At 36.1% G+C, this 15,878-nt stretch overlaps 1 protein-coding gene across 1 annotated transcript in view; it reads left to right on the forward strand.

Annotated features, from left to right (window-relative positions):
- The window catches only part of CERKL (CERK like autophagy regulator), a 57,630-nt gene that overhangs the window by 40,438 nt on the left and 1,314 nt on the right, over positions 1–15,878 (forward strand). Inside the window, exons 5-11 of the mRNA XM_087731594.1 lie at positions 2,813–2,955; positions 9,107–9,181; positions 10,628–10,805; positions 11,087–11,155; positions 11,492–11,520; positions 11,605–11,713; positions 14,767–14,863. Coding sequence (XP_087587720.1) covers positions 2,813–2,955; positions 9,107–9,181; positions 10,628–10,805; positions 11,087–11,155; positions 11,492–11,520; positions 11,605–11,713; positions 14,767–14,863 — 700 coding nt within the window. The remainder of the gene's footprint in view (positions 1–2,812; positions 2,956–9,106; positions 9,182–10,627; positions 10,806–11,086; positions 11,156–11,491; positions 11,521–11,604; positions 11,714–14,766; positions 14,864–15,878) is intronic.

The following is a 15,878-nucleotide window of genomic DNA, read 5'->3' on the forward strand; positions in this document are numbered from 1 at the left end:
GACTTCCCCGTTGCTGTCTAGCCTAAGAATTTTTGCCATAGATATAAAAATCTTATAGGCCTCCAAAACCACCTCAGCCTTTCCCAAAGAAAATTTTAATGACAATTTTGGTTTCTTGAAAATTAAACCAGAAAATGCATGGGATCTGGCTTGAATTGAAAATTAACTCCACAACAATGAAATCGTCCTCCTGATGAAAAATTACGCTTTTAGCAATTCTAGCAGCCACCTGACATCATGTCTTTTCACTATTTCCATTAAGTCTTGAGAAGTTTTACTTGTCTCTTGAGCAGCATTGCTTGTGACTTGGCAGGCTTCAGTTCTTTCCTGTTTTGCCCTGGCTTCCTGGCCGGTTTTGTTCAAGTCAGATACTCCATCTGCCACTTGGTTCCCTGTTTAGGAAATCAGAATAGCACTTCTGTACCTCCTTTTAGATGTGGAAGGCACTGTATGTGGTGGGAGGAGGTAAGGTGGTTTCTGTGTTATTTCTACATGGCAGAGTTCATGCAGACCTGATCTGCCTTGCCCGAGCGCGGAGGCGACGGGAGGGGAGTTAGGTGTGGACTGAAGGCCATGCCTGTATGCATTAGTCTGCTGCTCTAACTCAGCTCGTGCTTTTAAAGTGTTGCCTCTTTCAGATTGACTGAAAGCTAATTCAAGTAAAAATGTATAAAGGGCAAGACACAAGAGGTTTTTTATTCATTACAGTAGGCAAGCAGTATAGCAACATACAATTTCTGATCATGAATTTCTCTGTAAGAGAGTTATGGTTCCTTACGTGTTGAACAGCATATGAAGTAAATTGAAGCTTATGATTTGCAGTAGTAAATTGGAAGTCTGTATCTCTGTGCTTTCTGTAAGCAATACTGCTATGTTTTAATTTTTTGTCAAAGCTGTTTGTTTCTATATATAATTTCTTTACTCAGATTTCTCCAGTTCCCACTCTGTTTTGCAAGATGCATATGTCACGCATCTCATATACTCCACCTTTTTTGCTATGCACTTTTTTTTTTTACCGACACTGGAAATGTAGGTACTTTGCCAACTTGGCAGTGTACTTTTTTTCCCCTGCCTTGGGGCAAAGCCTTGGTGACAAATAGAGAGTGCATTTGTGATGCTGCTCTCAGCTGCGTTTTCTTGTTTGTGCAGTGACAGAAATACACAATATACATGCGTATATTTCTTCCCTAATCAGGAGCCTAAGGTATTATGGATATTGTTTAGAGTAGCTTGGGTTAGTCAGACTTTGGTGAATAGTTGATTAAGAAACTTGTGTCTGATGGTTAGACTGATGGCTAGACAGATGTTTCTTTCTCTAAGAAGCCTTCTTCAAGATCTTAGTCAAATCTGTTTGCTCAAGACTTTCTGCTCCTCATGCGTAGCAGGTTCTCACTGATTAGCTTTGGAATCCCTGCTCCCTGACAGCATCTCTACTTCCAGTCAAAAAGGCAACTCTTGATGATTAATGCTAAATTAATAAAAATTAAAGTTAGCAGCATTTTTATGTTATTCCTTGGACTCTTCATCTATTTCCAATAACAACAAACACAGCCCCTCAAAATCAGAAGAAAATATATCTGTTTTCATTTTAATAGCCAGAAGACAATCCACATAAGTCCTTCCAGGTGTACAGTTTATCAGACAACAAAGATGAACTGGTTTTGCTGCTGTGGCAGAAACTTTTAAGCCTAGGAATAAACCAATCTAAATAAAAAATGAGACAAAAGACAGGAGATGACTCCTGATTAAGAGCAGGAAGAAAATGTGCTCGAAACTTTTGCTATATACTTTTTTTTTTTTTAATGTGGGCAGTGTTTAGCTAGATAGAGGAAACACTCCTCAAAATTTAGAAATTAAAAAATTGCTAGGAAATAATAACAGGAACTGAAGAAAAATGTTAAAGGAGCTGAGATACTTTAAACATTTAATAACATAATGAGTAGTTTCTTATGAAGAGCTTACCAGTTTTATCTGGTTGAATTATTGGACATAGTTTTACAACTGCATTCATATAGATGTAAGAAAAAAAAGTAAGTGCCTCCTAAAGTAAATCTGACATGTATATTGTAAATGTTTGGAGCGTACTGTTACTATTTTTATTGTTAAAATGTGTTTACCTTAAAGACATTTCACTTTCAGACCTTACTGATTTGGAGAATAACTTTAATAGTTACTTAAATAAACAAAAACAGAAAAAAAAGACGTTTGCTGTAACAGAGCTTTTACAGACAAATGCATTCCTCTCTATAGCCACAGCAGGTGGGAGTTTAATTACATGCTCCAGAAGCAGTGATTAAGTACCTTCATGCAAAGGATTGCTGGCACTAGGGTTTTATACCTTGCTAAATCCCTCGACTGCCTGCATAGTGTATGGAATTAGCTGTTTTCAAGTACTTTTAATTTTATTGCAATATTTGGTGCATTGCTGTTATAAGGGCAATTAAAAAGCGTTGGAATGCTTATGTGGGTCAGCACTGAAAGATTTAAAGAACTTTTCCAGTGAGGCACTTGAGCATGTACTTAACTTCCATCTGATCGGTTCACGTGTATAATGTGATAAGGCAAGAAATATTTTGTCGTTAAATATATTTGCTCCTACTCAAATAGAAGCAAGCAGAAATAAGGATGCTTATACCTTGTTAGTTAACATTCACTGATCTGACAGTGAAGCTGTAGCTTGTTCTTAAAGAAAATGTTTTTTAGCTATTTGAAATATCGTTATGTAGATGATGTGTGATAGCTGCCTTCAACTTGTTTGCTCAGCTACAGAAGAGTTTATTTTGAACTGTTTACCATTTTTGTTTTGCAATAGGGTAGTTTGTGTCGGTGGAGACGGATCTGTCAGCGAAGTTGCTCATGGTCTACTACTTAAAGCCCAGATAGATGCTGGAAAAGACGCGGACTATATACCAACGCCTGTCAGAGCACCGGTTCCTCTTGGAGTAATACCAGCAGGTGAGACTAAAAGGTACTGTTACATTTTGTAAGTCATCTGTTTTAAGTCCCTCTGGCATGTTTTACAGTTTTGGCTACTGAAGGCAGTTCTTGGTGCTAAAGCTTCAGTTACTTAAGGGAGCTATTGAATAAATGTCCTAAATTAGTGATTTAGATTGATTACAAATGAATAGATTTTAAATCATTATGATAATTTATAGTAATGGCACAGATGAGCTCTTTGCCTAAAGGAAGAAGCGCAGGAAGAAGAAAACTAAAATAATTTTCAGCTGATCCATGCAAAGATCAAGTTTTGCCCTTATTCGCTGCCAGAAATGATACGAAATGAATGTTTTCTAGAATTTCCTTAAGAAAAGCCATGCTGTTTTGTACCTCTCTCCAGATTTCTTGGCAGGATTCTCAGTTGGATGCATGCTTAGGGTCTGTTTTTAAATGGTGTCCCAGGAATACATTTGGTGGATTATATTAAAATAAAAATAATACTGTGCACACAAAACTGCTTTCTCTCTCCTTTACTTCTACAGACCTGAAAATGCATGCATCTCTTGAAAAATCCTCTTGCTCCTTTATTAACTTGGACTTGGATCTTGTGGTGTGGGGTTTTTTTGTTTGTTTGTTTTGTTTTGGGGGGCGTGTGTGTCTCTTATCCCAGTTTTTGTATTTGCTCTTCTCAGAGTATAATTTGGGCCAGGCAGGCTTAGCTACAATTAGTACAGGCAGGGTTGATTCTAGACTGGTATATGAATCAGTTCTCTTCAAAAGAGGAAGGGTATTTTTGCATGGACGCTACAGTCTGGTGTGGATGTTGATGTGACTACGTAATTTCTCAGAGGTTTTTAACTAGTAAGGAAAAAAGTCCTGCAGCCAGGTGAACAGCAAGTCGTTGTTTTCAGTTTTCTACAAAAAAATAGGAGCAAGTTGCTTCCAAACTGAGTAAGCAGGTTTTAAGTGCTCTGACTTGCTTTGCACTTCTAAAAGCAGCATTAAGACAGGGACTAGTTTCTTGTAAAAATGTAGGATTACACTCGTTTTTTTCCAAGTTAAAAAACCCTTGGAAATGTATTGGTAAAAGATACAGTAATCTCAAAGGAATGAAACAACTGAATTTTAGTAAAGCAGCTGGACCATCACTTATCGGTTCAGTTGCCATGAACATCTTGATGGTGTTGAGACAGAATCTCTCCAGCACCTGACTCTGTGCTGTTTGGGCGTGCTTATGTCACTGTGCCTCATCATTAGTGCTTACTCTCTTCAGTTTAAGACAAATATGTCATGATCACAAAGGATTTGTAAACCCAAAAGAATGCTGTACAGCTTGTTACACAGGATGCCATAGACTTTGTTAAAAGAGGGCGAGAACAATTTATAGGATGATAGTGTGAGAAACTCCTTAATAGGTTCTTAAAAATAATATATGGCTTATTTTATTTTCATATTACTGATATTCCAACAAGTAGTCAGTTAGGAAACAGATGAGTATGATACTTGTGTACATGAAGAAAATGGAACTCAATGGTCAATTAATCTTCCCCCCCCGAAATCCGTTGTACCAAATTATTAGGATTCTCCAGCGGAGTAAAAATAGAAAATGTATTATGGGATAGCATTATGTGAGTGGCTTAAAATCTGGTTTTAGCCTCTATTATAAGTAGTTAAGACAGCATTTTGAAGTTTCAGCCAAGTTGATGGGAAGGAGCTGCTCTTGAAACAGTTTACCTCCTGAAGAGAAAGCTCCAGAGGGGAGTGTGTTTGTACTACAATACTCTGCTGAGCTGCCTTATTCTGGTCCAAATCAAATGGATGAGATGTGGGGACGCCTGCAGTTGTACTGCTGGCCATTAGCAAGAGTGTTTGTTGCTATGGGAACTACTGCTAAGAAACTGTACGGAGGGGGAATGGGAGAAAGGGGAGGGGGAACTGGAAGGACATTAAAAAAGCTATCTAGTTGTTACAGAACAAGAGACAATCGATATCTGATGACTGGGAACCTTTTGGTCCTTTAAATAAATGGTTCCTTTAAATAAATTCATGATTTCCAATTAATTCAGAAAATAAAATATTACTGAGGGACGGTTAATTTCTGTGATATTTCAGGCAAAGAACCAAAATGTTGGTGCAGTTTTCATCAGAATTTTAGCTATGCTTGACTAGGAAGTCATTACATCACATTTATCTGTTTGGATGGGGGAGACATTAACAGCCTTATGAATATTCATGTTGTCTGGTTAATTAAGTTAATTGTACTGCAGAAGTGCTTGCACTTCCAAGGACAATTTTTTTCTCTACAATTTCTGTTTGGTACCTTCATCAGTCATGCTTTACATGACCTGCAGATACTTTGTCCTTACTGTGATGCTTTTGCGCATTTCATAGGAAGGAGGTTGTAGGAAGTTGTTTGTAATGTCAGGAAAATGAGTTAATATTTTGAACAGAATTATATTTTTTTTAACAATATAATCTTATTTGTTTCTGTTTAAAAAAATGTTGGTGACAGAGATGCTGGAGTTGTATGGATGAAACCTTTTTACAGTAAATTGAGTAATTGGAGTGAGACCTAAAAATGTGACTGGTAGTAATCTGTGAGGGGCGCAAGCCCATACACGAGCATCAAAGAAGGTGATCAGTCTCTGAAGTAATACGATAGTGTTCAGGGGAGCCATCTTGTTATTGGTAAATAATAATCCAAGCTTACATAGGGGAGAAAAAGGTTTAGACGCGTAGGGAAGATGAATAATGGCATTTAAAATACTATTATTGAATCACCGCTTAAATCAGTAAAGCTTATATTCTAATGTTTTTTATATGATAACTTTCATTGTTTTGGTTCTGTTTATAAGCTTTTTTTTTTTTTTTGTGTGGCATCCTGCTTGTATATGACCTAGGTAATGAGACACATTATTCAGCCATTACTGGGATCAAAATGCTGTTAGGCATGTATAAAGAGTTTTTTAGAGACGGCGCTGGTACTTGCTACTGCAAAACTGTGCATATTCTAGATCTTCAACTTGTGGAAGGGTGGATGCATTACTTATGTTTTTGAACACAGGCAGAACTTGTTTTATTTTCCCGGGAATCATGAAAGGGTGGGGTTTTGCCTTGTTTACTTCTGCAAATGTTAATGAGCTCCACAGATTTAATAGAAGGGTACAATTAGTTGTGCCTATCCTGTTTAGTAAGAATGAGATTTAACTCTCATTAAAGTCAGTACGAAGATTGCTATTGACTTCAGCTGTGGTCATATGTTATCTTGCTGCCATCTGTATTGACAAATTACTCTTACTTAAATGAGGAATCCCAGTTTTAAGACGTACCAAGCCTGATCTTCACAAGTATATTCTGCCTTGTGCTCTTTTATTAGCTCGATCTTCAGTGAGAAAGAAAAATATTTTTTTCAGAATAACAACTTCCCTGTTGTCAGTTTACGGGAAATAAACACGATTTGCATGGCTTGTAACAATCTGCTCTTTGCGTGTGTGATTTCCTTTGTTTTGGAGAGGTTCCCATAAAAGTTGATAAGGGTTGGAAAAATTTGATTGAAGGAAATATTCGAGTCTCCTTGAGCTAATTCTTTAGCTAGCTTCACTGGCTAAGCAGAATTAGTTGAATTTAGAGGTTAAACGTCCCAAGTCATTCAAACATGAAATGGTGTTGGGCATATACTTGTATTATTCTGTGAAGAATTGCTTTTTAGGTCAAACCTAATTTTTTTTTGTCCTTGAATTTTCCTTATAGAACTGTATTTTATGTTCACTGAATTGAAAAACTCACTATTTTGCATAGTAAATGGTATCTAGAGCTACATTTTTGCCTTTTCTTTTTCATGCGTATTGTACAGAAAGGAAAGTTCAAATTACTTTTAGTTGAGTTGTTGGATATAAGTTATTGGATGTAAATGATTGGAACTGTAATATTCTTAATAAACTGGACTTCCTGTTAGTGTATCTAGAGAGACTTTCTTTTGGGAGAAAAAAAAGCTAAGACTTGCATTTAGCTTTTGAAATTGTCAGTTTATTCTTCTTTCAAAGTACTTCATAATCCCAATTTGCTGGGTTTATTTAAACATTATTTTTTTTAGGAAAAGGAGAAAGAAGTTAATAGTATAGTCACCTATATACAATTCTGAGAAATATGTGAATGAAATTACATTTTTTTTTTTAATTGTTCAAAGACTAAAACTGTATACAACCTGATTTCTTCCATGTACCACTGGAGATGAAAACTTCAAAGAACGTTTTGTATGTGTTCTCTTAATAGATGTACCTCACTTATTTCTTTCACATAGTAGGAACCCTGAGAGCCTTACTCAGAGCTCCTCTCTCTCATGTTATGAACGCTTTTTACGAGGTTCTGAGTATTCTGTATTACTTTCAGAGACCAAGGTGCTCTAAGGATGTAACAGATGCTCTGTGAGATACTGAGATAAAATTCCCAGTTGTTTTACAAATTCTTATTCACAGAAATTATTGAAAAAAATCGAAGCCTATACTCCTGAATAAGAATGACAAGATGCCTTTAGAGCTTTGTAACTATGTATATCGGTCTTTCCAAATTTAGTATTTTTTTTCTGTCACCAATGTGACACCAGAGATTGCAGAGTTTTGGGATGAACATAATTTTTCAGTCTGGTACATGATGCTTTTGAAGTGCTTATTTAAATATTGAATGCCTCTTGTTTGAAATGTGATAGTCTTTCCCTTTCTTCTCTCCCTCACTTTTGAAAGACAAGTTTAAATGCTACATAAAACTTAAGGCAAATTTAGCATCCAGAATTGTCTATTGGTGCTGTAACATATTAAATAATTCAAGCAACAAGAAAATGGTTTGAAAATCTAACTAACTCCTTCCTTATGGAATGTTAGTTTCTAAATTGTTCATTTGAAATTTTTGTTATTTTAATTAATCTATTGAATTATTCATCCCTTAATCAGTGTTATGAAGAAGCTCAATATTCTGCCTGCTTGGTGGCAGGCCCTGGTTCTTTATTTTCACAGAAGTGAATCCTACGGCCCTGCTGCTTGGCTAAGAAATGTCCGAGATACGATCAATGAGAAAAATCAGCTTCAAATTCTGTTAAAGCTATACCCGTTTAGGAAAGACGTAATCATTCCTTCTTCAGGATTTTTAAAATAAATTGCTGTTTAAAAGTCAGCTGATACACAGATACACAATGTCCTATACATTAAAGCAGAAGGGCAAAATTTACATGTATATCCATGTTTCTTGCACAGGTAAAGTGACTTGACATATCAGTCACCACCAAACACGGGTCTCCAGAACCATGCTTCTTTCTTTTACATTCTGATAGCTAGTTTTCCACTCTCTCTTCCAACTCCATGCTCACATTGCTAGTTCTTGACTTTCTTTTCTATTTACCAGCTAATTTACTACTCATTCCCTTGTTTCAAAACAAATTAATCTCTTCTGTCCAGTGACTAGTAGTACAACTGATCTGCCAACGTCCAGGCCATGACAAAGACAAGTTAGATGGGTCAATTTTATTGCACTGAATGCAAGTCAACAATTTGTCAGGCGCGCGTCAAATTCTATGTTCTCTCTGGGTTTCAGTCATTAATGCGTTCTCATATGTAAAGCTGATGTGCAGTAATTCATTTTACTCACTATTGCTTCTAAGGATCTAAAATGTAGCTTGCAAGAGGCACAGCAGCTATCTTAGACTATATCTAGTAAAATTTTGTCTGGGAAATGTACAGTTTTACACTGGCTGGGTATTACATTATTTTTCCAACTTAAAAAATTCCCCAAATATATTTTATTAGATAATCTGCCTTCTAGTACAGTTCCTCAGTACAGCACTTAGGTACAGAAGAAGTGATTTTTAGGGAGATGGTTTTAAAAAAAGGCAATTTTTGCAAAGCTTTTTTTTTCTCCCTCCCCTGTTGCTTTTTATGGCACTTATGAATGAATTTGCAGAGAAGATTTTATAGATCTCTGGAAGTTTTAATGGTTTTAATTTGTACTATTCAGCATTTCTGCTGTTACCAAGACTAAGTAATTTGTGGGGAGGCTTTCTTTTTTTTTGAAAATGGAGTAAATGTCTCAGTTTCTTAATTCAGAAAATGTTGTATACATTTTTTTTCTTGCTATTCTATATCTCTCTTATTTTTACAACAGTTTGTGTTCGCTTTTACAGGTACTACTAATATATTGGCCCACACTCTCTATGGTATTAAGCATGCAGTGACTGCAACATTGCACATTGTAATGGGTAAATATTTTTACATACATTATCAGATTTTAAATAATGAAGCAACATTTAGAAGTTTGCCATAACCAGTGGTTTAATAAAGGCATTCCATTATGCTATATCACTGTGAACTATATTGTAAGACTTTTAAACCCAAATTATTCTATCCTGATTTACAGTGTACTGGCAAGGTTATGATTCTTTGAATATAGTTTAGTAGGAAAAGTTGTGAACCTCATCTTCTGATAACTAAAATCCGTCATGAAATAATGTCTGATTTTGGCATTCACGCCTTATTACTGATGTTCTTTTAAGGCAAAAAGTAACCTTTTCCAGACTTGATTGTGTGAATAGTGTTACTCTGCGTGTGTTAGGCAATGATTGGTTGCATAATCTTGATCATTTTAATTTAAGGTACCTGCTGAAGATAAGAGGAAAATATACAATACTTTCAGCTTGAGGAGGTGGTTAGGATTGGACTTTTCAGGAAAGTAGTCATATTTCTGAGAAAGTATCATTCATCGTTTTAGCTCCCTGTGCATTTCTTTTAAATACTAACAGTTTCCATAAGAAAGCTTTATTAGCAGAAAAAACTATCACTTGCCATTTGGTCTGCACAATAAATAGGTTTTTGAATGTGAAAATGTAATTATGCTAAAAGGAAAAATTAGGTTGCTTGTGCAAACCTATTAAGAAATAGCAAATACTTAGTTGAGCAATGTTAAGAGTCCTCTCAAAACAATTTTTCTTTAGGATACTTTTTTTTTTTATAAAAAAAGAGAATAATGGAGAAAGTCCATCTTGAGTATCTATTTTCTAGACCTTGCAGTCGGCAGTGGAAGAGCCTTTGCTCTGTTTCTTAGATAGTAATACACAAGGCTTTACAGGCAAAATCTAAACCAAAATCTAAATCTGTTTTTTTTAATCAGGGCCACTCAATCTAATGGAAACCACCCAGGTTCTATTACAGAAAAAAATTATATACCTGATCTTGAACAGAATTAGATGTCTAAATTCTCTAACTGTAAACATAAATACATTTAAAACCTACATTTAAGAGCTCCCGTATCTCTTCCAGTACAATGTTCAGTCATTACAAATATTTGGTGAAATGGTTGCAAATATTTATGTAGCAATATTCCATTTTCTTTGATACTAATTGTTGAAAATTTGAATAGAATTAAGAGTCAGATCCTTTGCAGCCTGATGAAGTACTGAGTTTTTGCCATAACCATTTTAACATTTTGAAGCATCTGAATGTTGTCCTCTGAAATGACTACTTCTATAGAGACTTAATTATATCTACATTGATTCTGGTTTCCATTAGTAAAACTTGACTTCCTAAAGAAAGAAGATTCTGGAGTTTTCTCCCACTGCTAAATTAGGTGAAAAAGAAATGGTAAGTTGTATTCTGTTTGAAATACAGCTGTTATTTGTAATTTCTGATCTTTATCTTTGAAATTTTAGGACATATTCAACCAGTAGATGTCTGTACTTTCAGTACTCCAAGCAAGCTTTTGCGGTTTGGGTTCTCAGCTATGTTTGGTTTTGGTGCAAGGACGCTAGCTTTGGCTGAAAAACACCGTTGGATGCCCTCCAACCAGCGGAAGGATTTTGCTTTTATCAAAGCACTGGCAGATCTCAAGTATGCCATGAGCTGTTATGTTTCTAGTATTTCTCATTTTCTTGAGGAAAATGCAATAATTAATGTGGTAAAAATATAGACAACAGTAGTTTAGCTATCTTGACTTCTTAATTGCAGACAGATTTAACTCAGATGTGATGCTTATTCCTCTTACAAGTTAAAGAGGAGGTAAATTCTGTATATCCAGCATCTCCTTAAAATCATCTTAACTTGGATAAAAGTCTGTCTAGCAGTCAGAATATTTGTTTACATGATGATAGTAAATATCAATACTTTTCTAGGCCAGAGGAATGTGAATTATCATTTCTACCTCTACAAATTCCACAGGAAGACTCTCATGAGAACGACAAGTAAGTAAAACTGAGTCAAACAATTCCAAAGCTACAAAAATGTGTCTTTGAAGATAAAATTGTACAAATTCTTAATTTTGTTCAAATTTGATCATCAGGTAAACCAATCGTTATTAAAAAAAAGATTCATTTTGACAACTGCAAACTCGTACGCTTTGTAAAACGTTCCCTATAGAGGATTTGTTACAAAGCAGTCTTCCACTCACTATTACTGGTTTGTTCAGTTCCATTAATCTTTTCTTCCATTGAGATCTTACTTTTTTTCTAAAGTAGATGTTGCTTAAATGTGCAAAAATGACTTTAAATTATTTCACCTACATGTTTCCACCTTTTTAGAAAGAAGAATGAGAAAATTAAAAAAAAGGGTGAGTTTTTGCTTTTGTGATTATTTAAAAGCAAACTGTGGCCGGTTAAACTGGAGTAATATAGAATTACTCTGTTATATTTAGGTAGCAAGGATCAATGGCACAAAATTCAGGGTCACTTCCTGAATGTGAGCATTATGGCAATCCCTTGTCTCTGTTCAATGGCACCAAGAGGCTTGGCACCTAATACGAGGTCAGTAGGGGTTTAGAGAATTAGTCATGTCTATAAATTCTGATATCTTACCTTAAGACCTTGGCTTTTCCGAGAATACAAGCCTGTGTTTAGGTAGTCTGGACCCTCTGGAATGGGGGAGGGAGCATGGACTGCAGCAGACTCGATAATCCCAGGAACTGTAATCAGTTTTTGAATCAGGCAAAGAAGGTCAAGCAGTCTAACTAGAATAATGAGTGGATAATTGCTGTGACTAAATTAGTTGGCAAGTCTGACTTAAGTAGTAGTCATCGAGCAGTCATCTGTCATAGGATTTGGCTATATGTAGAAACTTCTTTCTTGGCTTTTATTTTTTCAAATATAAAGGCGCCCCTCATCTTCTGCTTTACAGCCAGCAAAAATGAAGTATGAATCTTTCTCCTGGTATGAAGAACTGATATTCACACTTGTCTTTTTTTTTTTTTTTTCCTTTTTTTTTTTTTTTTTCTCTCTGAACTTGGGAAATGCAGCTTCTACATGTAGGGTTTTGGGAAACAAATGAGTATGTAATCTGGTGGTTGACATTGACTCATTTTGCCTTTAGCTCATTGTTGAGAGCGTGCTTTGTGGTGATCAAAACAGTTATCGGGTGATAAATATTTGTACTTGATGTATCCAGCTGACAATTAAGCAGAACAACAAGTACAAACTTTGTAGCTGTACATGAAATACAACGTGGTCCCTCGAAAATGAATGCAGAAACTCATATATATATATATATGTGTGTGTGTGTATCTATTAAAAAAAACCAAACAATACTCGGGGAAGTTTATGGAATAAGTCTGTTTTGTTTCATTTGATTATCACTAGGTGAAAATAGATGTGCCTTAGTATTGAGCGGGTGTTTTTCTTCAAAATTACTGGCTGATCTGGTAGAATTTGACTTCTTGGAAACAATGTAGAAACAAATGGTTTTGACGAAACTCTTACTGAGAAGTTTTCTTTGCTACAGGGGTCCTGCTAAGCCTCGTACACCTCAAGATAGTGCCCTGATGCTGTTCCCTCTTAGGAACTTACTCTGCTCAGCATTTAGTGTGTTATATACCAGTCAGTAGAAGAATTCTGACAAGAATTGAAGAAATTAGTCTTTTTTTTAAGCTTTGCTTTCTCTTTCCATCTGTTCTGGCACCTGTTTCTCAGTGACAGGGAATTTTATGACAACTCCATGCAATTATTGAAGGTTTGAATGAGCCTGTTTCTCCCACAGTGTAGTTGCTCAGTGGGTCTCCCTATCCTTTCATGTAAGGACATCCTTTTTTTCCCTCTCTTTTTAAAAATAATCTCAGAAGTGCAGTGAGCTAGTAGGGTAGGAAGACTAGGCTCTTCAGACAGTTGCTTCATTTCTCATGGTGAATAGCATCTTGACTGTAAGGCTTTGCAATATGAGAAACATAAACGTTGCACTAATTGTTAGAGACTCAAGACTCATTATGGAAGCGCCAGCTAAACTCAGCTAGGTTTCTTCACTCTGTCCTATTTTCCCCAAGAGGTTTTTGCCATATGAAGACATTTGAAGTGGAATGAAAGCTTTGACGGCTGCCTGTAACTCTAGTTATGCTAGTCTAAATTTGCAGAAACATGTCAAGATACGTTTAACTGTCTGCACTATTTGAGCCATGTGGGACATCTGTTTCTCACAGCATAGGTGGTGTGCTTCGGTGCAGATCAGCCTTTCAAGAGAATTAATGAGAATTCTAAGTCATCTCTGAAGATAAAAGGCCGTAGTGCCAAATGCATTGCCCAGTAGCCTGCTGCGGCCTTTTATTGCAGCAAATATGATAAGGAAGCAACTTTTTCAATGTCACCGTGACTGTTTTCTAAATCAGCAAAGTAATGCTACGCCAGGTGACTTGTTTAATGGTTATGCAAAAATTATCTCCCTAGATTGTGCTGTATCGTAGCCTGAGAACATTCCTGATGCAGTCGTTCAGTAGTCAGAGAACTATGAGTGGGGAGAGATCTGTGGTGGTGGGCTGGAAGTATTTTTTGTAAACATTCTTAACATATTTTCCAAGCATACATGCTGAATAAATAAATCTATATATACATAGGTATGCATATATATTCAGAAGATATGAAATACATCATCGATATGTAAAATACAATCTCAGCAGTCATTGTCATGTTCATCAGATACTCTTGTTGAACATCGATTTGTCTCTATGACTTAAACGGGACTTAGGCGTGATTGCATTGAGATTAAGGTTGTTAGCTTCTGTGACAAGGTACAGTTGTGTTAAGGAATCTGTGGATTGATACTAGCTCATTGTCTGACCCAAATTCTCAAAGATGCTAAAATAACAATGGTGACTGCATACTTAGGCCCATTGAGTGCCTGCACTGTATGGTCTCTTCTTGATTAATGTCTAGTGTATGGCTGTTTTATCTTGTACAAAGTTCCCTTCATTTTTTAACTTTTATGTGCTTTATGAAATGTGTAAGTAGAACTGTACTGAGAGTTGCTAAGAGAGTTTGAATAGCAGCATAGTTGAAGCTCAGGATCTATGTTAGGCCAGCATGAGTGGTAATGGAGGAGGTGAAGGAACCCATCTGCACTGGGTTATACGATGGGGATGTGCTTGCATGCATCATGGCGATGGTTTCTTGGTAAAGCTCTGCCTCACAATGTTTGTGGTAATCATTATACTTCTCTGGGGAGAAAAGCGTAAAGATAAATTTGTGATCCCCGACATTTAAAAATCATCTGTTAAGCAGAAAAGCAGGGTTTTTTTTAAAATTACATGTATTATGTTCAATAAATTCTACATATTGATAAGGGAGTACAATTTTATTATTACAGTGTATGTTATAAATATACAGGTGCTAAATAACCTCAATTGCCTAGTTTATATTGATCTATAGAGGGTGGGGTGGGGTTTTCATTTGGCAAAAAGAGTTAAAACATTGAGACTCTTCTATTAATTTACTCTGGGTAGCTTTTTTTTTTTTTTTTTTAAAGCTAGACTTTCAAAGAGCCTGTTAAACTTCAAAAGTAATGAATTTACTTTTGTGAACTAAGTTGGTCTGCTTTTCAGGTTGAATAATGGAAGCATGGCTCTTATTGTTGTACAAAATACTTCTCGAACAGAGTTTATAAAACATCTGAAAAGATACGCCAGCGTAAAAAATCAGGTACTGTTAATTTCTTTCTGGTGATTATAAAAAGAACAGTTAATCGTGAGGGTAGACATGCTGTAAGAGTTAATGTTAGCATCCTCATAAGGAGACTTAGCTTCCTGTCAGAATACATTAGTCCCCTTTTTATCTGATTTTTTTTTTTTTTTTAAATCACTAGACTAATACCGATTAGCCTATTTCAGCCCATCTGTTGTGGTTTAAATTGTATTTGTATTGCACCATAGTTTTATGGGTGTAAAGCCCTTTCACCACAATAACGGAAACGCACGCTACGTTTAAATTTTGTGCAGCACAGAGATCAAAAGCACAGACCGGGGGGCATCATGCAACTCTGTAAGAAATAGGTAAAGTCCATAATTTCAGCAGGTCACTGCATGCTATGCAGGTAGCAGTGGATTATGACCATTGATTTTTAGCAGGTATACATTCCATCCAGTTATGAATGTTTGCAGAACTGTATTTCAAATTTTGGTCATTATTCTGTCTTTGAAGAGAAAAATGAAGCATCCAAACACAGTGCCTTATTGCTGTCCTAAATACTCAATGCATAGCCTAAGCATACGGGTACTCCTTCAAATGTTTCAGGATTATGTGAAATCACTTTTACAAGAAGGTTTAGGTTTGAATTAGATAACCCTTCAACAGTCAAGAGAGTTTGAGGGAGAGGTGGGTGATAGTTCCATGTGACCGCACTAACAGCTGCATTTCGGAAATAATTTATGCTTTTGGAGGAAGGCTTTGCTTTTCTCTCTGCCTTTGTAGTTAGAAATTAGATGAGGAGATGTGGACCCTCCTTGAAACTTAAGGTGACCATTTACTGGAATTCTAACTAGCCTCATTTAGGACAGAATTACTGGTAAAGATGAAGGGAGCACAGGAAAAAATCTGCTTGGACTTCCACGTATTCCGAAAGCATGTGCCATTTTGGCATGTGCAAAATATACCACTTCACCTGTAAACTGAGCACGTCCGATATGGGAACGCAAAGGGAACACTACCATTTTTTCTG

This window comes from Nipponia nippon, unplaced genomic scaffold, assembly GCF_047370975.1.
Source record: "Nipponia nippon isolate SJK-2023a ecotype South Korea unplaced genomic scaffold, ASM4737097v1 scaffold_5, whole genome shotgun sequence".
NCBI lineage: Eukaryota > Metazoa > Chordata > Aves > Pelecaniformes > Threskiornithidae > Nipponia > Nipponia nippon.